At 41.7% G+C, this 25,336-nt stretch overlaps 2 protein-coding genes across 6 annotated transcripts in view; one reads left to right on the top strand and one right to left on the bottom strand.

Moving 5' to 3' along the window:
• The window catches only part of adam22 (ADAM metallopeptidase domain 22), a 61,750-nt gene that overhangs the window by 30,957 nt on the left and 5,457 nt on the right, over nt 1-25,336 (top strand). For 2 of the 5 annotated variants that reach the window (XM_031299235.2, XM_031299236.2), the window contains exons 7-29: nt 4,968-5,034; nt 5,141-5,217; nt 5,773-5,847; nt 6,088-6,159; nt 8,663-8,829; nt 9,186-9,270; nt 9,716-9,806; nt 9,904-9,955; nt 13,459-13,558; nt 17,054-17,125; nt 17,450-17,542; nt 18,348-18,428; nt 18,562-18,612; nt 18,697-18,760; nt 18,867-18,972; nt 19,059-19,178; nt 19,404-19,572; nt 19,913-20,024; nt 20,782-20,872; nt 21,228-21,281; nt 22,356-22,556; nt 23,035-23,135; nt 23,693-23,759. In XM_031299235.2, coding sequence (XP_031155095.1) covers nt 4,968-5,034; nt 5,141-5,217; nt 5,773-5,847; nt 6,088-6,159; nt 8,663-8,829; nt 9,186-9,270; nt 9,716-9,806; nt 9,904-9,955; nt 13,459-13,558; nt 17,054-17,125; nt 17,450-17,542; nt 18,348-18,428; nt 18,562-18,612; nt 18,697-18,760; nt 18,867-18,972; nt 19,059-19,178; nt 19,404-19,572; nt 19,913-20,024; nt 20,782-20,872; nt 21,228-21,281; nt 22,356-22,556; nt 23,035-23,135; nt 23,693-23,759 — 2,168 coding nt within the window. Of the gene's footprint in view, nt 1-4,967; nt 5,035-5,140; nt 5,218-5,772; nt 5,848-6,087; nt 6,160-8,662; nt 8,830-9,185; nt 9,271-9,715; nt 9,807-9,903; nt 9,956-13,458; nt 13,559-17,053; nt 17,126-17,449; nt 17,543-18,347; nt 18,429-18,561; nt 18,613-18,696; nt 18,761-18,866; nt 18,973-19,058; nt 19,179-19,403; nt 19,573-19,912; nt 20,025-20,781; nt 20,873-21,227; nt 21,282-22,355; nt 22,557-23,034; nt 23,136-23,692; nt 23,764-25,336 lie in introns of those variants that run through there. The other 3 variants (XM_031299237.2, XM_031299238.2, XM_031299239.2) reach the window with 2 other exon arrangements.
• On the bottom strand, nt 194-4,414 carry cldn12 (claudin 12). Its single transcript, XM_031299250.2, has 3 exons — nt 4,286-4,414; nt 2,350-2,610; nt 194-2,254 (listed from the first exon to the last, which is right to left on the bottom strand). The coding sequence occupies exons 2-3, from the start codon at nt 2,566-2,568 to the stop codon at nt 1,436-1,438; spliced, it is 1,038 nt and encodes a 345-aa protein (XP_031155110.1). The 5' UTR covers nt 2,569-2,610; nt 4,286-4,414; the 3' UTR covers nt 194-1,435.

Below are 25,336 nucleotides of genomic sequence, written 5' to 3'. Positions count from 1 at the left end.
TTATCTAATCTAATTTAAGCAATTTATCAATCCCACTATCTGGTTTTAGCTTCTCCAACGTAACATTTTGGGCTGTTCCCTGTTTTATAACATTGTAAATTTAATATGTTTGGGTTTTGGCTTGTTGGTGGTTCAAAACAAACTCTTTATAAAGACTCCAAACTGGACTCTGAAAGCTTCTTTATACTAAGTATATTATCCTGGTGAAATAAACAGGCCTCACATAAATTTTGATTTATGTTTTAATAACAACAAAAAAGACCAGTGTAGAAAAACATGGGACATCAAAATTGTAGAATAACATGATCACATAAGACTTTGTAGAAATGTTGATCAGTGCTCATTACGCAAAACATGCAAAAGGATTTAAGGGTTTAATTTAAGGATTTAAACTGTACGTTAAAATTGTAAAAGTACTACCACCACTGAACAACGTTACACTTCCAGCTAAGTAAGTTTTAATCATCAGCGGACATGTTCAGAAGAACAGTACGCTCATTTCTATCATTTCTGTTTTTAACATTACAGTTCAAAACTTAAATGAAATCTGCAACTATACATTAAATGTAACACGGCTAACAAATTTCTTAGTGCCATAGTTTTTATTTTTTTTATCAACACTTTGGAAAATTATGTTATAATATTGATTAACTAATATGTTAGAAAATACTCAAGGCTTTAACAAAGTCAGTGAACAAAGGCAATGTAAACTGGCACAGTATTCACATAATTAGTGCATTCAACAGCGGCTCTTGACAGGGCAATGTGACGTTAACAATTCATGATACACAACAAACACAAAATCTATTAACAGGTGAGTCAGTTAGTAGTTGTCCATTCAGAATCACAGAATTTAAAGTAATGTTCAGTAGTAATAACCGGAGACTTTCATACTGTAAGCTTTACACAGGCAAAAGTGACCAACATTTACAAATGTAACAGAAAAATATAACTTTGCTGACTAGCTGGCACTAGCTTTTTGGCAGCCATCATCAGGGCATCTTTAATATAAAATCAATAGTGGTAATTTATATTCAGCCACATCACAAATGCAAGTAACTATTTGCTTTTAGCTAGTAAGTTGGTCCATTGGACAGTTCAGCAAGTAAGGAGCTATTGTTTAGTGGTCCTTCTCTGCTGGTAAAATAGTGAAAAAAGCTAGTTGGTTGAGCTGGCTTTCAGTATGTTAGGCATTGTTTGCACCAGTGATTTAGTGATCTTCGTTATGAAGAAAATATCATCCTTCATATAGTAAACGCAGAGTTCTTTTAACTGGGTTTCATCTTCAATAATCAGCAATTTACAGACCTGGACTGACTGCGCTCATATTATTAACTTTCAGCTATCATACTCTATTAGTTTTATCAGTGGTGAACTTCATGGAGGGTCATGGACAGAAGCCTTCAACGTGCTGACATTATCAGCCTCTCTTCTCTTACTGTTCCTGTGTCAGCACGGGAATGTCGATCTCTATGGCAGACATCCGTGAGCGGGAGGAGTAGCGGTGGCCTGCGTAGCCCTGAGAGGGTGCGTAGCTTTGCGAGGGTGCGTAGCTCTGCGAGGGTGCGTAGCTCTGCGAGGGTGCGTAGCTGTAGGCCTGGGTCCCTCCCACCTCTGAACCATACCCATCTGGAGCAGAAACCTGAGACATGTACACCTGTGGCGGTGCAGGGGCAACCACACTTTGCACGTAGCCCTGGGAGGTCACATACGGCTGGGCGTCAATCACTGTGGGAGGATAGGTCTGTGGTGGGAAAGGCTGAGGACCATAAACTGGGGAAGGAGGATATCCGTTGGCAGTGAGAGGCTGGGTGGACAGAGAAGTCGGCATGGAGGGCAGAGGCAACCAGAAGGGTGAAGGCAGCTTTTTACACATACAGTACCACATGAACATCAGCAGGGCAGCCAGCATCAGTCCTCCAGAGCAGCCTATAGATACATAAACAGCAAAGCCGTCTGAGAAAATGTTTTCATATCTGATGTTCATTTCCTTGGTGCGGAACAGGAACCACACTGAGGGTGCAATGGCGATAGCTCCACCCAGGAACAAGAACATTCCAGCCACCAGGTGACAGCCTGCATTGTTGACCAGGAATCTAATGGTCTTAATGTCCGGTTCAGGCTTGCCTGAGCAGCAGCAGGTCTTACACATTCCTGCCATGCACAGCAGCAAGGCTAGAGAGCCGAACAGCAGGCCTATAGGCAGACAGAACTGCAGTAGCCGCAGATCCAGCTGGTCCACTTTAGAGTACCACTGCAAACAAGAGAAGACATGACTTCTTTTAGAACAATTTAGGACAGAAAAGCAAAAAGCAAACTCGGAGGAAAGCACATTTCTCAAAGTAATACCTCTGAATCATAGTAGTAACATCCTGAATAGCCATCCTGTTTCACACATTTAGCCCACAGCCCATCGTACACGCTGATATTCTTGGCATTACGATTGAAGGTGACGAGTCTGGTTACACGCCACTGTGGGATGAACGCTGCCACAGCAATCCCTCCCAAAGACACAAAGGCAAGGATGAAGGCAAAAGCGTTGGTGGCGTGGATGTCCCGGCACGACATGGCGGTGCTGACAGGAACTGAGGCCACGAGGAGAGTTCCTGTCTGAACAGATAAAGAGAGGAAGTCAGAAATAAGTTGCTGGTCAGTGCAGTTGAAAGTGGTGGGGCCATAATGTGACTACAATAAATCATTTTTCTGTTCACAGAACTCCTGATTATAGAAAAAAGCCATGGTTATACAAGATTCTCCAAATGGCCCCATTACTATTGAAGAAAGCTAACTGTGCCACTGACTGACCTAGCTATGGGCAACCCCCCTGTATTTCTATTCACCACAGTGTAGTTGACCCAATATCTGCTGTCCCCGAGAAACAATGCTCTCATTTCATTAGCAAGAAGTGGGAATGACTTGGGGGCTGATGTTGCAGGGCAAGAGTGTCTATACCGTTGTGCATTACATAGATTGTACAGCTAAACAATGAGCAATTGAATTAGATGCTAGAGGTCTCTTTATGTGACAGTGACTGTGACCATGGCTGTGTGTGGAAACTTTATCTGGAGAATCTGCTATGTGCTTTTATACTATCAAGTCTAGATATTTTGATGTACTCAGACTAAAGCCAAACAACTTATCTTACACTTTCAGATGATACAAAACGCAGCTGCTCAGCTTTAAACAAATTCAAAGAGAAGTGATCAGACCACGCAGGTTCTGGCTTCTCTTCACTGGTTAGTTCACTGGAGTTGATTTAAGATTTACTGATTATGTTTAAAACACTTCATGGGCTGGCTACTAGCTCTTGTGATGAATTGTTGGTTAAGTGGTTGGTAAAGTGATGATGCAGGCAATGTTCATCAGGCTGTTTATTTTATATTCTGGTTCAAAACTAAAGGTAAGCAGCAGGCCTTGCACTTATGGCCCCTCAGATCTGGAGTTCCCTGTCTGAGGATCTGAGGCTTGCAGAGTTTGCAACATCTTTATTGATTATCAAAACATATCTTTAAAAAAGACTTTTTAATGCTTGCAAAAAGTTGTATTTGTCCAGTTGTAATACACCTTATCTGTTTCATTTGTTTATTTCACATCTCACTCTTATTATTGCGTGTTTTATCCCGTTTTACTTTTTTGTATTTTTAGTTGCCTGATTTAACTGTAGTCACTGGGTGTTTTATCTTGATTCACACATGTAAAGGAATGTGGTACTAACTGCATCATTTCAATAAAACTGTCTGACAATACACTTGCTAAACCAATGACATAATTATACGCACACCTGGTATTATATTGAAATCAAATATTGTGATTAACGTTATACCATAACCCAGTAATAACAGGTTATTATGCAGCTATTATTACATGCAACAGCTTGCCAGATGACGCCTGTCTGGGTAGTTTCACCAGCTAGCTAGCTTAACGTTAGCTAACTTATGTTACGTTAGCTCTTTTAGCTCGTGGACTGATAGCTAACTGGAAACACCTAGCTATAGCTGCATATATCAACAATTTGGTCGCTAAAATTTACCGTCGAAATATCAACTAATTAACAAGAAATGTGTAAGAATGGGTTGTATTTAACGCTAACGTTAGTTCGTTCAAAGAATTTCTAATATGGAAAAATTTGAATCCGTAGACGGGCTTTGGTTCGTTACATTAAAGTTGACGTTGCTAGCTAGCTAGCTGATGGCTAAAACGTTAGCATTACAACAACCTGTTGCGTCCTGAATTCCTCTATGTAAAGATCAAAAACGGCAACTACATTAAACATTGACTACAGTACCTTATATCATTTCAGTCTGGTCCTCCTAACGTTACACACTCGATCCAAACCACACTAGAGTAACGTTACAGTGAATAAACAGGATGTGGCCTCAAACAGCTGGGGTGTTTCTGCCCTCAGTGTTGTCTCACTGGTGGTTAACGCATGCGTGCAGAGCATTAAATCACAGCGTTTATACAATTAGACATAGAGCAAATTAAAAGTAGATCAAATAATAAGGCATGATGAATAAAAATCTCGTATTGTTCAAAAATCGATTAAAATATTAAGAATATACTGTAGGCCTAAATGTATCATTTCGATGATACGGTGCAGATATCTAGTTCCAGCAGCTTGTTTTTTAACTTTTAAATCCCTAAACCGTAAATTGCAAAACATACAAGTTGGTCTGCTATTTACATTCAGGTACAGTGCAGCAAAGTATTTTGGAAGGCACCAGAGTTTGACAGATATAAATATAGCTTTGTGTGCTAGGTGCAATATTAACAAAACTGACAGTCCACCTAATCAACATATAGGTCATCAATACAGATGAGACAGAATCCAACAAACAGCATGTAGTCTCATTTTTGGACACTTTAACTTGAACACAGCTGCGTGACTCCCGTCTGCATATCAGACATTTGGCTGTGATCTGTCTCACTGATGAACTTGATTGAATTCTGCTTTTTGTGTCTTTCAGGGCGATGTCCGCATTCACATGATATATAAATCTGCAGGGCATGAGGGATTTAATGATTTCCTCAATGGTAAGATGATGACTGAATGCATGAGGAGTATTTTAATTTTATTATGAATATTTATTTAAAAAAAAGTAGTGACATTTTTTATTTATTGAATGTTTCTGTTTTGTAGGTGATCTTCCAGAGCCGCCTTTTCCCAGCCCCCCATTTCCAGGGTCCAAAGTTGTTCACAGGAGAAAAAAGAGACAGGTATTACTCCTCTTCTGGCATATTTGTTGGGAAATCCTCATCATTAGCAGATGGATACTCATGAATGAACTCATGTTGACTTTATGATGTGCATACGAATGTTTGTGTGAGTGTGAGATAAAGCGATAGAGGAATGCTGTTTCCCCGCCTGTATGTTTCATGTAAATTCTCAAAGCTAAAGAGATAGTGCTGTTTCCTTACTCTCTTCCCACACAACAGCTATCCATCCCTCTCTTCTTCTTCATGAAATATTTACCTTGTGAGTTGAGGCTGCTTCCTCATCTTTTCTCAGTCAGTCAGATGTCTGCCTCTCAACCTTCAGAGCTGCTCTCATCTTTATTTGGAATCTGGAAAAAGACAAACCTGGTTTAGCTTTGCAAATTCATCCTTATTGATTTGTTTTTTAAATTTTATTTTATTGGTGACGCATGAGACATGAGTTGATCTTTGTATTTAGTGTGTGTGCTGTTCTGAAAGTGTCTTTGATGTTTAAAAGTCTTGGTTAAGGAAAGTTAGCTGTCTTTTTTATAAAAGTGGCAACTGTGTTCTTCTCAGGCTCAACATGTGTCACGCAGTGTAGAGGATGAGACCAAATACATTGAGTTGATGGTGATCAACGACCATTTAATGGTAAGTAGATGATATGATAGACTGTATACTGTAATATTCATTATATAACTCCAAATAGTACCTTTATTGTGCATAAAACAAACAGTTTTGAGCCACTGACTTAAATCACTGGGAATGAACACGTGACACTGACACTGGCTCCTGATACACATTTAAATGGTTTAAATTGAATTTGTTCCATTATGAATACCACATTTATTTGTTTCCTCTCCATCCCTCTCTCTCTGTCTCTCTCTTCAGTACAAGAAGCATCGGCTTTCCGTTGGGCACACAAATAACTATGCTAAGTCAGTGGTCAATATGGCTGACATGGTAAGAATTGTATTGATTCTCTTCTTGGAAAGCTTGCCACAAGCACTCCGAGGTATTGCAGCTGAGCATTGCACTGATTTCTCATTTAACCAACTTCACTCTCTACATTTAAAACCTCTCCTGGCCCATAATATGCTGTGTGTAGTCATTAACCAGCCAGTCATGAGTTTTCAGAGGACTGAAACAGCAGTGACATCCCAACAGTACTGAGGCAGATATTTCAATGTTTCATTATTTGTAGCCACGTCTGTTTGATGTGGTACTGAAATCTGACCTGCCACAGGGTCATGTCTGTAAGCTGATAGGCTGGTGAAGCTGGGGAAAGGTCACACTTTTTGTCGTGCCCTTGGAGAGGATCATATGAAGCAGACTCTATTTGGGATGTACACATTGATTTCCATGTGCAAGTATAGTTGCCTTTTTCCCCAGTGTATGCTGCCCCAGCACCACAGCACAGAGGCCGCATTCACAGTGGCATCACATATGAAAAATATTACAGCAATTACTTATCACAGTGGGTAAAAATATACAGAATATGAAGATAATATTAACATTTTTATAGATTGTAGTCTGTAAAACGTGTCCTTGTTTGAAAAAGGAATTCTCAGAGTTATGGTCCCTTTCCCCAACCAATGTCCACCCACCACATAAGTCACATGTCACATGCAGGAAACATCTGTCACCATGGATACTGACACAGTGCTCATTCCCAGCATTTACTGTAAAGTAAATGGTACATTCCCTTTTTAAATTCATTGACATGTGCATATAAGGGTTTAAAGTGCTCATATTATTCTCATTTTCAGGTTCATAATTGTATTTAGAGGTTATATCAGAATAGGTTTACATGGTTTAATTTTCAAAAACCACCATATTTTTGTTGTACTGCACATTGCTGCAGATCTTCTTTTCCCCCTGTGTGTTGAGCTCTCTGTTTTAGCTACAGAGTGAGACATCACACTTCTGTTCCATCTTTGTTGGGAGTCACACAACACAATTCACTCAAGTTGTCATCTCAACGACATGAACCTTGAACTAAAACATTTTTGTCAGATAACTATTTCAAAGGTTCAGAATTAACTTTCATGCTCAACGAATTAAATACAGTTTGGGGGGAAAAAGGAATGGCTCCTTTTACTTCTCTTTAATGCTCATTCTGTGATTTTTAAACTCAACATGAGAAGGTGGTGTTAGAAACGTATATGTACATGACTGAAATAATCTTTACAAAGTAGCGTAATGCATATGATGTTTTCTCCATTATTTGCACAGTACCTGGTTTGAGATGCTTCTATCTCCAGTTTGCGTCTCAATGTATTACCTTTACTTTTGAATCACAGCTAATCATCCCGTTTTCAAAAAAAATAAATACCCGGCAATCTTTGGAAAAACCCAAACGTTGTTTACCAACACTCACCGCTGCTCTGAAGTTATATCCAGAATCTTTAAAGACTCTTCCAACCATCTGGATAAAAAAATATTTCATCCTCTGAACAATAAAAAAAGATTTTCAACTCATCTCTCAAATTGTGACTGTATTTCCTAATCCAAGTAGCCGAGAGTGACATATGCGCGTAAAGCACAAGTAAAGCATGTATAAAATACAATTTTGGAAAGAAACATCAATATATACCAATATAACTGATAAAATGTTTATATTATAAATGAGCAAGGACATGACTTTTCTGGCTACCGTCTTTGTTCAGTTTAGGAAACAAAGGATGTTAGACGGGTCTTTTCTGGAAATACTGTACCTTCAGAATGGTAGTAAGTGTTGTTAAGTGACCTTCTTGGTTTTTCAAAGATCACAGGTACCTCGTAGAGCACGCGCCCATATACAGAGGTTTACTCCTCGACGCAGCGGCCGTGGGTTCGACTCCAACCTGTTGTCCCCTTTCATGTCTTCAGCTGTCCTATAAATAAAGGCCTAAAATAATTAAAAAAAATAATCTTTAAAGATCACAGGTTATTTTTATATCTGAGAATCGGATGCTTAGCTCTGACTCGAATGTATAGAGGCACAAACTAGAACTCGAATGGATCTTAAACCCAAGTGGAGCTGATAGGGTGAGGTTGTAGGGGCTGGATTAGGATTGAACTATTCATGTCACTTACTCTCTGCTCTGTCAGCTTTGTCTTGAGACTGTTGGCATTTATCTTAAACAGAGAGGCTTTGCTCTTGTTCTCTTCTCCTGGTACCCCAATAGATTTCCATCTTATGAAAGCAAACATTATTATTTGCCAGTTTGATCTCTCTATGTCCTTCAGACTGTTACCCTTATTGACTGCGTCTAGCCGGCTGTAATGTGCTGCTGTCTGGTGGCAGGATCAGACTGATCACACTGACTGTCTGACTGGTGCTGTTACAACAGACAGCTGGAGATGTTGATGAATATGAAGCGTGTCAGTCAGTTTCAATATCCATCATTTATTCTTTGGCACTTTCAGATTATGACTTTCTAAAGATAACTTGCTGATAATAAATCTACTTTTAACTGGCCAGATTTTCAAGGAACAGCTTAATACCCGGATTGTGCTGGTTGCCATGGAGACGTGGTCAGCTGACAACAAATTCAACATTGACGATGACCCCATGGTGACGCTGAGGGAGTTCATGAAGTTTCGAAAAGACTTCATCAAGGAGAAATGCGACTCTGTTCACCTCTTCTCGTGAGTCAGAATATTTAATGTGTATATAAAACAACCTGTTACTTTAATAATTCCATATTTATCCCAGCACACTTTGCACTCTGCAGCATTGCGTTACTGTCTTGACTGCAAATGTTATCGTTTTGTCTTTTATATATATCGATTTTTTTAATATATATATTTATATTTGTACATAGTAGTCAATGTTGATGTTTACCTTATTCAGCTTTGTTGTTCTATTTTCTAGCTGTTGTCTATTTCTGTGCAAGAACATTGAGAGTAACAAAAACCGGACCTGATTCTGATTAAAAGGATTTTCTTGTGTGCTCGGCACTCAGCATCTTTTTATTAAACACATAACTTTCTTTTCTCATCAGAGGGAATCGTTTCCATAGCAGCTGGGGAGGAGCTTCCTATATGGGAGGAGTTTGCTCCCGGACTAAAGGAGGGGGAGTCAATGAAGTGAGTCTTAAACCACAAATGAATGATTACAGATTTCCCAAAACTCCAAATTCACTGTCAGCTGACTTTTGAATAGATATAGGCAACATGGAGTACAGTCATGTTGCCAGTGAATCCTAATCTTTTGCTCTTTATTTTCTTATTAAAAAAGGCAGCATATTTAAAATGTCTTATCAATATACTGTGCATTTATTCCTGTTATACACTGCAGTTTTAGCCATTTAGTTTCTGTTATTCAACTTAATGAGTTAATCTAATGATTTTGGGATGCCTTTGTAACACCATTTATTCTTTCCAGACTTTATCTGATATCCTGTTGATTTTCTGTCCCCTGCTCGCTCTCTCTCGCGCTCTCTCTCTCTCTCTCTCTCTCTCTCTCTCTCTCTCTCTCTCTCTCTCTCTCTCTCTCTCTCTCTCTCTCTCTCTCTCTCTCTCTCTTTATCAGTATGGGAAAACAGATGAGATGGCCATAACCCTCGCTCAGTCTCTTGGACAGAATATTGGCATCTTCTCTGACAAGAAGAGGATCCTCAATGGTACACAGTTCAACCTTAATGATTTTTTTTTTTCTTACTTTTCAAGCACACATTCATTTTTTTAAGCTTCCTTTCTATGCGATGGGATTTTTTCTAGGCGAGTGCAAGTGTGATGATCGTTGGTCGGGCTGTATCATGGATGATGTTGGGTAAGTAACTTTTACAGAACATTTCCTCATCAATTCATCTCAACAGAGACAGACGACAGTTTCCCCAACAAATTGACGAAAATCCTGCTGAGATCTAAAATTGTCCATTTGAAAAAAATCAGTTTTTGAGTCAGCGGCAGTTGTTACTCTTTTTTTATTGATATCAGAGACACATTTTAATCACAACATCAAAGTCGGATACAATGTTGTACTTGCTTTAATGCTAACATCACACTGGACTGAAAAAAACATTGCATATTTGTTTTCTCAATAATTTGTTTTTTATTTGAAATGGATGTGTATTGTCACCAAAGAAAATGAAAGCAAAACTCTGAGTGTGGTCCATTTTTGTTTATAATTTGAACTAGAGTATATGTCCTATATATCTCAAAGCAGTTAAAAGTTAATTACATTTTAATAATCTTTATATTATTTGTAAGGGGCCATGTACAATATTAAACATACATGTTACAATCTGATGTATTGTACCAGAGTTAGCTTAAAGCTAATTTTCATCTTCAGTCCTTTGACAGTTCACAGTTAAAACATATAATGCACAGTGACAGAACAGCACTTAATAGGCTAATATAACACATCACACACACACACACACACACACACACACACACACACACACACACACACACACACACACACACACGACACAACAGCAAAAAGTGTATGTAAGAAAAATGATGTTCGTCTAAAATGTCATCAAAGTATTTATTTATTTATCAGTGTAAATATGCTGTTATTAATATTTCCATCCACTGGAGTATTATTGTCGTTTGATAATTCACCACTAGGTGTCAGCCTAAGTGTATTTTCCGTATGGCTTGTTTATATAACTTCATTGGGCTTCTTTGAGCAGTAATGTGTTATATAATCTGATGCTTGCTAAGATTAGAAAATAGGTGATACATCAGTCTGTGTATGTTTTGTGTTTCCAGTTTCATGCAGAAATCATGACCGTGTTTGTCTTAAAATGTGTTTGTGTACATCTGCAGTGTTAATACTAAACAGGCTTTCTGTGAGCATACGGATGTGACTGTGTGTTGTGTCTGTAAAAGCCTCTGCGATGTGTGTGTGTGTGTTTGTGTGTATATATATATACCCCTCTTCTTAAATACTTCTCGCGTTCCCCCTCTATCCCGAATGGGACAGCAGGTGAGCAGAAGCTTGGCTAGAACGTTGCCTGTGCTGTTTTTAACCAACTGGCTGCCTCGGAGGGGTTGTCAGTCATCACAACCTTTCCTGTCTCATCCAACAGCACTACAGCCGCTGTGGCCCCAGCTTTTCTTTGTTATTCAAATGATATGAACAAATACAGTTTGATGTCCCTTTATTATTATACACAGACTGTATTTTTCATAATCATTTTGTACAATTTCACATGTACTTTATGTGTATTATTTCGTTTTTGAATGTCACGGGCTGATCAGCCAAGACAATTTTATTGATTTGATTATTCTAACTATTATCAATAGGCTCCTTCTCCCTCTTGCCCTGTGAAAGTCAGGACTTTTCATCACTTCCTTTAATCCATGTTTAACCGATTGATACAGTCTGCAATGTCATTATCATCTTAGGCCAATATTTGACTACCTCATTTCTCTGTAACAACAGTGCACTCCCATAACACTCCCTGTCCAGGTTCTGCTTTATTGGGTTACCATAATAAACCTGCTATAATGTCATTGACACATGACAGAGGACAGGTGACTCTGCACTCCTATGATCCTGTCACTGTGTATGGACCTGGCCCAGATCTGTATTCTCTAAAATAAAGTCAATGGTATTTCAGACGCTTGTATTCAATGAGCAACCTCAGTCATGTCCATTGATGGACATTTATTTTTATCCCTCAGCACCTGCATGTCTGATCAATTTAACCTGACTACTAACTGTTCTCACATTTCTCACAGGGTTTTAGCTGTATGTCCTTGTGTGTGTGTGTGTGTGTGTGTGTGTGAGTCGATTTGTCTGTTAACATATATGTATGCATGTATTGTTTGAGCATACATTACGGTTGAGTTAGTATTTAGAATTGTTTAATATATATATATATTTTTTTTTACATATCTTTCCTTTCTCATGAAAGAATAGATTTTGCCGTGATCAAACCAGGGCAGAATATGAATTATAAAGGGTGTAACGTTGAATTTTATTTATATTTTCTGATCTAATTAAATCAAAAAGTCTGAAATATATTGTAACAAGGACAAACATGAATGACTGTGGTTCGGACACCACCTAACAGCCACTAGGGGGTGATAGACTGACTGAATGAATGATGAAAGAAATGATTGAGGATGCTAGTGGATCTTTTTCTGGTACGTTAGGTGCTTCATGTACTTTATGAAAGAAATATACACACTTCAAGCAAATAATACTGTAGTATGTGTTTTAATCTATGGAAATACATATTTTAATCCCATGGTTTTATGTGCTGTGAAATGAAAAGTATTCTACACCTCCTCCTGGTGACCAGTGAATAATTCAAGCATGTTTCATCTTTGTTTCACCCCTTGTTATGGTTTAAAGGGGGATAAACACTACAAGATTTTGACGAGATTAAAAAAGATGCAAATCTCTGTGATAGTCGGGACAACTTTAAACCTGATTAGTTTAGGAAATCTACCTAAAATATTGTAGTGTGCTTCATCCATCATCAAGGCGTCATTACTGGCCCCTTGTACAACCATTATCACTGGAGGTGGTTTCATGTAGCCACATTTCATATCAAATGATGACGACCTCTCACTGAGTCTGTCTGTTATTGCATTGTCTCCTGAGCCAGTCCTGGTGAGCCGCACTACCAGAGGCACTCTAGTTAAACGCGCCAGTAGCATAATCAGCATTAAGTGACGGATGGTGCAGCAGAAGATATTAAAGTGCTGCTCAGGTTTCTCAGGGTCAGTGTCATTACAAGCATCAAAATGAACACAGGAATATTTTATTGTAATAGATTTGCTCATATACTTCAGATGTTGTTTGGGCTTCAGGCGAATGTGACATAAAGATGGATTTTTATAATATAATTAAATTTGTTGAATACTGATGTGATCATTTTAGTATCACACGATAATGCAATAACTGTTTTTGTGAATCCTCCACAATATTCAAGTTCATTTCCAGGACAAATTCATAAATGCATCTCCATATGATCCTCACAATCTTAGCTCTAATGTATATCTACCTCCATGTTGTTGTAAGGATCTCCTCTGAACTGTGAGTATGGTAAACCTGTGGTAAAACCTGAAATGGTAATGGAACTGTGAAAAGAAATACAAACTTTATTAAATATGACAAACCTGCTATGGCGTTGTCTGTTTCACTGAAATTAAATATGAGGTTTGAAAAGTTGTGTGGGTAAAAACATTTAAAAGTGTTTTGTCCTGTAATTTGTTTTTGGGGAACAAGGCTTGTCTCTCCCAGTATTATCTCAAGATGCTGTCTGTATCCATGGTAACTGCATAATATGCTGCGGTTGTGTTGAACAGTTTCTACCTGCCCAAGAGGTTCTCCGACTGCAACGTGGAGGAGTACCATAACTTTCTAAACAGCGGTGGAGGAGCCTGTCTGTTCAACAAACCTCTGAAGGTATGTCACACTCACACATACTCATACATGTGTCTTTTTAGTAGTTGGAATATTAATATCTCTCCCTCTCCTGGAACCATCACCTTATCGTGGTGGAGAGGTTTGTGTGTCCCTATGAACCTGAGGGCTGTGTTGTCTGGAGCTTTGTGCTCCTGGTAGGATCTCCCAAGGTAAAGTGGTCTCAGGTGAGGGGCCAGACAAAGAATGGTTCAAAAACCCTATGAGTGACCGAGGAAGAGATGGAGTGACCCTGCCCGGAGGAAGCCCGGGGCCCCCGTCTGGAGCCAGGCCCAGATGGAGGGCTCGTCAGTGAGCGTCTTGTGGCCGGGTTTGCCACGGAGCCCAGTCGGGCACAGCCCGAAAAAGCTACGTGGCATCCATCTCTCCATCCCATGGGCCCACCACCTGTGGGAGGAACCGCTGGGGTCGGGTGCGTTGCCACATGGGTGGCAGTGAAGGTCAGGGGCCTCGACGGACCAGACCCGGGCAGCAGACGCTGGCTCTGGGGACGTGGAATGTCACCTCTCTGTGGGGGAAGGAGCCGGAACTGGTGCGGGAGGTGGAGCGCTACCGGTTAGATCTGGTGGGGCTTACCTCTACGCACAGTCTCGGTTCTGGAACCATACTCCTGGATAGGGGTTGGACTCTTTTCTTCTCCGGAGTTGCCCAGGGTGTGAGGCGCCGGGCGGGTGTGGGGATACTCACAAGCCCCCGGCTGAGCGCCGCTACGTTGGAGTTTACCCCGGTGGACGAGAGGGTCGCCTCCCTACGCCTGCGGGTTGTGGGGGGGAAAACTCTGACTGTTGTTTGTGCATATGCACCAAACAAGAGTTCGGAGTATTCGGCCGTCTTGGAGACCTTGAGTGGAGTCCTATATGGGGCTCCAGTGGGGGACTCCATAGTTCTGCTGGGGGACTTCAACACGCACGTGGGCAATGATGGAGACACATGGAGAGGCGTGATTGGGAGGAACGGCCTCCCTGATCTAAACCAGAGTGGTTGTTTGTTGTTGGACTTCTGTGCTAGTCATGGATTGTCTATATAACGAACACCATGTTCGAACATAGGGATGCTCATAAGTGTACTTGGTACCAGAGCACCCTAGGCCAAAGGTCAATGATCGATTTTATAATCATTTCATCTGATCTGAGGCCGTATGTTTTGGACACTCGGGTGAAGAGAGGGGCAGAGCTGTCAACCGATCACCATCTGGTGGTGAGTTGGGTCAGGGGGTGGGGGAAGATTCTGGACAGACCTGGTAAGCCCAAACGGGTAGTGCGGGTAAATTGGGAACGTCTGGAGGAGGCCCCTGTCCGACAGACTTTCAACTCACACCTCCAGTGGAGCTTTTCGTGCATCCCTGTGGAGGCTGGGGGCATTGAACCCGAGTGGACAATGTTCAAAGTTTCCATTGCTGAAGCTGCGGCGAGGAGCTGTGGTCTTAGGGTCTTAGGTGCCTCAAGGGGCGGTAACCCACGAACACCGTGGTGGACACCGGTGGTCAGGGAAGCCGTCCGACTGAAGAAGGAGTCTTTCCGGGATATGTTATCCCAGAGGACTCCGGAGGCAGTGGCAAGGTACCGAAGGGCCCGAAGGGCTGCAGCCTCTGCCGTGAAAGAGGCAAAGCAGCGGGTGTGGGAGAAGTTCGGAGAAGACATGGAGAAGGACTTTCGGTCGGCACCAAGGTGCTTCTGGAAAACCGTTCGCCACCTCAGGAGGGGGAAGCGGGGAACCATCCAAGCTGTGTACAGTAAGGATGGGATGCTGTTGACCTCAACTGAGGAGGTAGAAGGAGCACTTTGAGGAACTCCTAAATCCGACTAATACGCCCTCTATGGTAGAGGCAGAGCTGGAGGATGATGGGGGATTGTCGTCAATTTCCCGGGTGGAAGTTGCTGAGGTAGTTAAACAACTCCACAGTGGCAAAGCCCCAGGGATTGATGAGATCCGTCCAGAAATGCTTAAAGCTCTGGGTGTGGAGGGGTTGTCTTGGTTGACACGCCTCTTCAGCATTGCGTGGAGGTCTGGGACGGTGCCTAGGGAGTGGCAGACCGGGGTGGTGGTTCCCCTTTTCGAGGGGGGGGACCGGAGGGTGTGTGCCAATTATAGGGGTATCGCACTTCTCAGCCTCCCTGGTGGGGTCTTCTCCGGGGTGCTGGAAGGGAGGGTTCGGTCGATGGTCGAGCCTCAGGTTGAGGAGGAGCAATGCGGATTCCGTCCTGGTCGTGGAACAGCGGACCAGATCTTTGCTCTCGCAGGGATCCTGGAGGGAGCCTGGGAGTATGCCCAACCGGTCTACATGTGCTTTGTGGATCTGGAGAAGGCCTATGACCGGGTCCCCCGGGAGATACTGTGGGAGGTGCTGCGGGAGTATGGGGTGAGGGGGTCCCTTCTCAGGGCCATCCAATCTCTGTACAACCAAAGCGAGAGCTGTGTCCGGGTTCTCGGCAGTAAGTCGGACTCGTTTCAGGTGAGAGTTGGCCTCCGCCAGGGCTGCGCTTTGTCACCAATCCTGTTTGTAGTATTTATGGACAGGATATCGAGGCGTAGTCGGGGTGGAGAGGGGTTGCAGTTTGGTGAGCTGGGGATCTCATCGCTGCTCTTTGCAGATGATGTGGTCCTGATGGCATCATCGGTCTGTGACCTTCAGCAGTCACTGGATCGGTTCGCAGCCGAGTGTGAAGCGGCTGGGATGAGGATCAGCACCTCTAAATCGGAGGCCATGGTTCTCAGCAGGAAACCGATGGAGTGCCTTCTCCAGGTAGGGAATGAGTCCTTACCCCAAGTGAAGGAGTTCAAGTACCTTGGAGTCTTGTTCGCGAGTGAGGGAACAATGAAGCGGGAGATTGGTCGGAGAATCGGCGCAGCGGGTGCGGTATTACATTCAATTTATCGCACCGTTGTGACGAAAAGAGAGCTGAGCCAGAAGGCAAAGCTCTCGATCTACCGGTCAGTTTTCGTTCCTACCCTCACCTATGGTCATGAAGGTTGGGTCATGACCGAAAGAACGAGATCCAGGGTACAAGCGGCCGAAATGGGTTTCCTCAGGAGGGTGGCTGGTGTCTCCCTTAGAGATAGGGTGAGAAGCTCAGTCATCTGTGAGGAGCTCGTAGTAGAGCCGCTGCTCCTTTGCGTCGAAAGGAGCCAGTTGAGGTGGTTTGGGCATCTGGTAAGGATGCCCCCTGGGCGCCTCCCTAGGGAGGTGTTCCAGGCACGTCCAGCTGGGAGGAGGCCTCGGGGAAGACCCAGGACTAGGTGGAGGGATTATATCTCCAACCTGGCCTGGGAACGCCTCGGGATCCCCCAGTCGGAGCTGGTTATTGTGGCTCGGGAAAGGGAAGTTTGGGGTCCCCTGCTGGAGCTGCTACCCCCGCGACCCGAGACCGGATAAGCGGACGAAGATGGATGGATGGATGGATGGAATATTAATATTCCAACTACTAAACTAACTACTAACTACTAATATTAATTAATTAATAATTAATTTCCCCTCAGCTGTTGGACCCTCCAGTGTGTGGAAATGGCATCGTGGAGCCAGGAGAGGAGTGTGACTGTGGCAGCCCAGCGGTAAGTTACAGTACTGTAGATGACTGGATGCTAATCAAAGTATCTTTATTAGTCTCCCTAAGGAGAAATTAGTTTTGGACACTGGGAAATACGGATATGTACTACCCTAAGGGTTAACTTAACAAAACCACCTGCTGTATCTGACTAATAAGAGGTAATTTGATGGAGTAATGCCATTGGAGAAATCAAGGCGCTGCCCACTGATAACAATTATAGAGTTTGTCTGGAGAGACCTCTGTTTAAATGGATCATTCTGTTAGATGAGATAATGTGTTACATGAAACAACTTACATCAAATCAAAGGAAGCCGTTTCTGTCTTTTAGGAGTGTGCCAGAGAGGGGGAGGCCTGCTGTGACAAGTGCACCCTGACCCAAGGCTCCAAGTGTAGCAACGGACTCTGCTGCAACAGCTGCCAGGTACACGACAGGACACGGCAACACCCTTCATCCTCTGCTGGGGTGTAGGAGGATGCCTTTTTTGGTCTTCATTGGCCATATCCACTTGGATGTACTTCAATGTTATACTGCTCTGGTTTTTCAAATGGCTAGCAAAGAAAACCTTCTCACAGTTAAAGTAATGTTAAATGTAGCCTACTGCATTTATATAGCACTTTTCTAGTCTTAGCGACCACTCAAAGCACTTTTAAAATACGAGCCAGCAATCACACACTCGTGGCAGAGGCTACCATGCAAGGTGCCAAATGCTCATTTGAATGGAAGAGATAAACATTCAAATCCAGATGACACAGCCAGGCTCAGTATATTCCCCATGCACTTTGACATGTAGACTGCAGGAGGTTCCAGGGATTGAACCACTGACCTTCCAATTAGACGACCGCTCTACCTCCTGAGTTACAACCAGCCCTGTAGAAATGCTAAATCTAAGACCAACAGGAATAAGCGACAATAAGTTTACTACTTTTTTTTAACCAGAAATGTCCTCTTTGAGCTTTCCCTTCTCCAGACTGCAAGTGAGATGGTCTTGACAGCCCTTTGACACTGTCAAATACCTGAATGAATGAATAAATGAATGTAGTTGAGTTATGGGTGAGTACACGGACTTGTCATAGATGGAGTAATGGTAGTTTGGGATGTCAAGAGGAAAGAGGGAGAGAGTGCCTGGAGCCACCAACTGTGCAGAGGGATGACAATTTCTGATTAAGTTCCTGTTCCTCTGACACCACGCCTAATTACAAACACTCTTTATTCTCTGCTGCTACAGATGGAGTTCATGGGAGTTGTGTGCAGAGATGCTGTGAACGACTGCGACATCCCAGAAAACTGCACAGGCAACTCTAGCCAGGTGAGCATGAGCTTCCCTCACACAGTTTTCTGCATCCGGAGTTATAAACGTAATACTCAGAATATCACAGGATATGCAATACGCATACAGTGCATCACAGTATCTCTGAGATTTTCTTTGTATTTTTTTGCAGTGTCCACCAAATGTGCACAAGATGGATGGCTACACGTGTGAAAAGGACCAGGTAAGATATTGAAATACTTTACATTTAAAAAGTCTTTACCTCTGCACAGGTGACGCCTTTTAGATTCTAAATTTCTCACTACAGGGTCGATGCTTCAATGGAAGGTGCAAAACCAAAGACAGACAGTGCAAGTACATTTGGGGAGAGAGTAAGTGGGATATTCCTATGTGCAAATTGATTTTGTATTTGACAAATCTGCAAAAGACTACATGTATCTACTGTAGATGTTAATGTTCGTGTTGTATCTCCCTCAGAGGCAACAGCGGCCGACAAGTTCTGTTACGAGAAGTTGAACATTGAAGGGACAGAGAAAGGCAACTGTGGGAAAGACAAGGACACCTGGATCCAGTGTAACAAACAGTGAGCGAGTCCTTTCTGTGACTGTACCCTGTGCAGTTTGTCTTATTTTACTCTCTGTGATGTTTGGTTGCATCTTTGTGTTTCAGGGATGTTCATTGTGGGTACCTGCTGTGCTCCAACATCTCACCTGCCCCACGATTGGGAGAGCTGCAGGGAGGGCTGACCTCTTTCTCAGTAGCCCGGCACAGTGCTTCTCTTGATTGCAGGTACACATCATTGAGGAAACCTCCTAACAAAAGAGCCTTGTTCCTTGGTTCTGTATTCCAAGCTGTGCACAGCAGAGCAAAGGCAACATTCACAGTTCTACTATAATTAAGTTTGAAAGGATACATTTTCAGTGGCCCCGTGTCTTTTATTCCAAAATGTATGTGAATTCAACACAGCCTCTCTCATGTTAAGTGCTGTGTGTGACTGCATGTTTTGTTGTTCAGCGGTGCTCATGTGGTGATCGATGGAGACACTGACCTGGGATACGTTGAGGATGGGACCGCCTGCGGGACAGACCGCATCTGTTTCAATCACAAATGTCTCCCCATCCAACAGTTCAACTTCAGCACCTGCCCCGGGACCACCGACAAGACCGTCTGCTCTGGACACGGGGTACACACACGCTCGCACATACGCATGCGTGCGCTCACACACACACACACACACACACACACACACACACACACACACACACAAATATAAGTCAGGGATGTATACATGTATATATTAACCATAAAGTTGAGAAACAACAAATACATAAAGTTCTAATTTGCTTGACTGAGCTTGGTAACGATAATGTTACTTATTAGAGAGATAGATAGATAGATAGATAGATAGATAGATAGATAGATACATACATCAAAGATCAAATAAAAAAAAAGGTTTGACACCTCACAGTTATGGGACAGTGCCATTTTTTTTACACTTTTCTTTTTTTAATTTCATGCTGTAGGTCTGCAGTAGTGAGCTGAAGTGTGTGTGTTACCTGGGCTGGGCAGGAGAGGACTGTAACTCCACGTCTCCTCTCAGTTATCTTGTGGTCGGACCCACTGCTCCAGTTTCAGGTGAGAGATGTTAACGCTCTCACTATTTGTTGCCTCTATCCATACCTCTCTTCATCTCACATTTTCTGTATCTTTTCTTCATCCATTCATCTCTGCTTTTCATACCTCTCAACTCTTTCCACCTCGTTCAACTGTTAAACTACCTCCCCTTCATCAATCCCATTCACAAATATTATGTTGACGCTTTTCTTTTCTTTTTTTTGTTTTAGCTACTGTGTCGGGTTTCATGTCTGCTCATTAAAACCAGCTGCATTTGTATTCACTGAACCATGCATGTCATCATTTTTGTTTTTCATTATTTTCACACTCATTCTTTGTCGACAGGCTGATGTCTTTGACGGAGTGACATGAGGTCAGATTTGAGTTCCTTTTCATTGTATTTGTCCTGTCTTTGATGTCATATCCTGATCCTCTTCCTCTCTCACCTCAACTTCAGCATCTCCTGGGTCGGCTAATTCTGAACATTATTGAGTTAAAAAAAAACAGGCAGTTTGTAATGTTATCCTGAATGGGAACCAACTGCACATGTTAAGTTCCCCTCAGAGTAGTGCTATGGGGTGACAGCAGTTTGTTCTCAGTTCCGTCCCCCTTGTTCTCCTTTTACACTTTTCCTGCTAAGTGTACTGTGTTTTTGTGTTCTGCTGCAGTGTTTTGTGGTTTGTGTATCCCCTTGTGTCCACACGATCCAGGAAACAAGAGACACACATTCAATTAACACACATTGGCCTCCCCACTCTTCTCTCTCCCTCTGTCTCAGGTATCACCAGTACCAACATCATTATCGGGGCCATCACAGGCTCCATCCTCGTCCTCGCCCTCATACTGGCTGTTACAGCCTGGTGTTACAAGTGAGTGTCCCTTCAGCCTGCATGTGTCATGTTTTATATCCGAGGTTCCCAACCCGGTGGTCTGGACCCCCAGTAAGGGTCACTGGGAGAAATTTGAGTGGTCAGCAGATAATTAAATCATATTTCTGCTACACATAGTAATATTTGTGAATTACACAATATTCTTGGACCTTAAGGGCTTCTAAAACACATTCAAAAAAGCAAGAAAAAAAAATGACAAAGGGTTCGGAAGTCGATATTGCATCATTTTGAGGAGTCACAAGTCAACAAGGCTGGGAATCACTGCTTTATATAATGCAACACATTTAACAAAATTTATATTTTTGCTGGACTGAGGATACTCTTTTCTTCACAGGAGCTACAAGCAGAGATGCTACGTTGAGTCTGAAGTTCACCGAAGATTCTGCCGGTTTGCTCACTTTAAAGCAACATGTAACTTTTAGCGCGAGCTGTAGTTCCAATGAGACAACCTGTAGGGGGACCGAAGCGGGAAAAGTTACATAGTGTTGCTTTAACTCTATTTCCACTTTGCTGCATTTAACTTAATTTTACATGACATTTACATGTTTTGAGAGTTAGTGTCCTGTTAATAATGTTTTTAACATTTTTTTTGTCTGATGGTTAATATGGATATATACATCCCAAACCCAGTGCAAAATCTACATTACTAAAAAAATAAATCAGCTGTAGGAAGAGAAATATCCTCATGGTCCTGCAAAAAGACCAGTGGTGGAAGAAGTACTCAAATCCTTTACTCAAATAAAACTATCAATACCACAGTGTTAATTTACTCTGTTACAATTTTACTTCTTTAAAAATTATTATAAAAAAAAAAAGTATTATTATAAAAATGTACCTAAAGTATTAAAAGTGAAAGAAAAAAATGCATTTTTCAAAACGTCCCCACTTGACCGCTATTACGTATGTATATAACATTATTAGATTATTATTACAGATGCGTTGACATGTAAGCAGCATTTAACTGTTGGAGTTGGTCGAGAGTGGAGCCATTTTTTCTATATTGTGGGGCAGTTTAGTCTGTGGAAACCACCATATTTTAGAGGCTGATCCTACTGTTGGTTTTGTACACAAAATCTTAAACTGAAAGTTAACTAGTAACTATAGCTGTCACGTAAATGTAGCGGAGTAAACAGTACAATATTTATCTCTAAAATGTAGTGGAGTAGAAGAACAAAGTACCTCAAATTTGTTCTTAATCACAGTACTTGAGTAAATGTAAATAATTGCTTTCCACCACTGAGAATGGCATCATTATACCACTGCCACTGCTGTTAAACTGTAGTGGGAGAGAAACCTCACTTATACAGTAGGAAGTTCAGTTGATTTAAATGCAACACAGCCACAAGCTATGTTATTGAACATCATAGATTTGTGATAAATAACTTCATAGGAATATCTGAAGGGGGACTTTTTCTGTAATTACTGTGATTTCATATCTAAAATCATTCTTCTGTATTTCCAGGCAAATGCCCCCAGGTGACTATGTAACAAAGCCTGGGGATGCAGACTCCTTTTACAGTGACATGCCTCCAGGTGTCAGCACAAACTCCGGCTGCAGCTCCAAGAAGAGGTCAGCCTGCCTGTCGCACCTGCAGATTTGCACCCTGTCCTTCACTCCCTCCATCCCATCCATTTCTCAGAACATCTCACTGTTTGGCTTCAGGTGTGCCATCTCATCATCACTCATTCATTTGCTGGCAATTGTGTGTGTGCGTGTGTGATTCTCTAAATCACTGGTGTGTTCATATCATGCGTTGTTACCATCATGGCTTTCATGATGTGTCTCATTCTGTAAACATTTTGGAGTTGAATCAAAAATGTTTTGAAAATGATGAACATTTTGCAGATGGAGTATACAGCAGAAAATACCTCACTGCTACATTTCTCATATCATGTCACTTTCAACTGCCATGATATTGTATTACAGCTCATAATGTTGCCATCTGCTGCGCTGGTGTCTTCATATTCAGCCTCTCCCTCGTCTCCAGACTCTCCACTTATCAACAGGAGCAGAAGGGTTTAGTGATTTGTAGCAGCTTGGAAGGACGATGTTGTTCTGATATTCTGTCCGTGCCGTGTGTGTGTGTGTGTGTGTGTGTGTGTGTGTGTGTGTGTGTGTGTGTGTGTATGTGTGTATGTAGATCTAATGGCCTATCCCACTCATGGAGCGAGAGAATCCCAGATGCCAAACACATCTCTGACATCTGTGAAAACGGGCGACCAAGGAGCAACTCATGGCAAGGTAACAACAAAATCCCCATTCATACTTACAGTAAGAGGAAACCATGCTTCTGTTGCACTGAAAGCTAAAACCAAAACTAATGCAGGAAAAAGGCAGGACACCTGTGGTAAAAAAAAAAAAGGAAAGAAATCACCTCATGTCTTTAGCATTATTGTATAGTTGTCTAAACTACTGTAGCTAAAACACAAAGTATTTGTCAGAGCCAAAATAAGTGAATTTGTTTTGGGGAAACACATCGCAGTCGTACTCCTACATGTTCTCGCTTGCATTAAACATCGCCCCTAATAAATATTTTACAGTTACACTTGATACTTGTAGGTATCTACATAAGAGTGACATGACACTGTCATGAACGTGTCATAAACATTATAAACAAGTCATAAACGTTTATGACGTAATGCTTCTGTCATTAAGTGTCATTCGGTTTTTGTCATGACAGGTTAGAGTTAGGGTTCATGTGTCATGACAGTCTCATGTCACTCTTATGTAGATACCTTCAAGTAAAGTCTTACCTATTTTGCAGTTAAAATGTGTGTTTATGTTTTGTGTCTCTCCAGGGAATCTGAGCGGTAATCGTAAGAAACTGAAAGGAAAGAAGTTCCGTGCTCGCTCCAACTCCACAGAGTAAGTTTTCTTTGGGCAAGCTGGTCATGTCCTGAGGTCAATGAACATTTAACATGAGATGTGCAGATAAGGAGAAGTTTTAGTGGAAAATAGAATTAACGGGTTCTTTAAAAAGGATAAACTGGTGTTATAATTATATATTTTTTTATGTCAACACATGCCATGAAAAGACCAAAACAAAAACTGTTTTAGTCAGTCTCTGAACACTTAGCAACTATCTTGTCCCACTGGTTCCTACTGAAGATGTAAATCATCAATCATAAAAATAAAAAAAATTTAAAAAAGAAATGATAATAATAATCTCAAAACAACTGGGCACTGAAGGTTTTAGCAGTGGTTCCTCTAACATGAGCAAAAACTGTATTTGTTGGGAACTATTTTCACCCGTGGATTAATACACATTTGGTGCGCTCGAGAGCATTGACAGGAATAAACTGCAGTGCCTGTGTTCACCCAGTGTTATGTTTTTAATAGTGTTTGAACAACAATGAAGGTCTATGGCACAGAGGAATAACGGATATCATAGATATATTGATTGATTGATTGTTCATTTAGTTTTTTCATTAGATTTATCTGTTAAAGGTGTATATGAAAAACACAACTCTGTACCAAAGATAGAGAGAGGTACAGTATGTATGTTACACTGAGCCTCGCAAGCTAGTCAAATTGCAAGCCAGTAAGATCATGTTGTCTCTTGCAGTGTGAATTCCCTGCTCTTGTCTGGCTTGTGAGGCTGTATTACACCTCTAAATAACCTTTTCTCACCTCTTACCTGTGTACAAGTAAAGCATTTGTAAAGCATATATGCCTGTTGACAGGGGCGATTCTAGGATCAGACCTTTAGGGCACTATGATGGAACTAAACCTGATATTTTATAAGTCATAGTAATAATGACCAATTTGACACAATGTTCTAACATTCAGCAATTTGAGTTGCTTACGTTTCAATTTGGGTTCTAATCTGCACCATGGAATTACCAACTTCTTGTTCTTCTCAGGGGACTACCAACGTTAAACTTCACAACCGTCTCCTGTGCTCCCTCTGACAGATTAAATAGAGACTCACCCTAAGGCGGGAGTCTCCCACAACCACCTCCGATTGGCCAAAACTATGTTTCTGTTAACCCTTTCCTTGACTGGGTTACAGGTGCATAGCACCGGCGACAGACACACAGGATATTAAACCTGTTTCAAGCCCTTTGAACCTGTAATTGTTTGTCCTCTGTCACTAACAGACAAGTTCGCAAACTCTCGCTTGAAGCACCAAAATTGATTAAAAACATAAATAAATAAATAAAATATATATATATGTGTTTTTTATTATTATAATTTTTAGGGGGGCTGAGATGAAATTTAGGGCTTGAGGCCCCCCTAAAAAGGGTCTAAAATCGCCCATGCCTGTTGATTGTTAATGAACAGTGTGCATCGGCTGCCTCCCAGCCTGGCGTGTTGGTGTGTTTCTTTGTTTGTGGGTTTGAAGGTCTTGGCTTAAAATTGTCTGCAGTGCACCTGTTCTCACTGCAAGCATGAGACTGACTGCCAACTGCCTGGAATGATGTGATATGTAACCAATATGC

The sequence above is a fragment of the Sander lucioperca genome, chromosome 10 (genome assembly GCF_008315115.2).
Source record: "Sander lucioperca isolate FBNREF2018 chromosome 10, SLUC_FBN_1.2, whole genome shotgun sequence".
NCBI lineage: Eukaryota > Metazoa > Chordata > Actinopteri > Perciformes > Percidae > Sander > Sander lucioperca.
The sequence above is the reverse complement of the archived record's forward strand: the minus strand, read 5'-3'. Positions and strand labels throughout refer to the sequence as shown.

Coding starts and splice junctions, on each gene's coding strand:
- cldn12 (XM_031299250.2), bottom strand. CDS start 2,568: ATGTCGTGCCGGGACATCCACGCCACCAACGCTTTTGCCTTCATCCTT. Junction 2,255..2,349: donor GTTACTACTATGATTCAGAG/GTATTACTTTGA, acceptor TCTTGTTTGCAG/TGGTACTCTAAAGTGGACCA.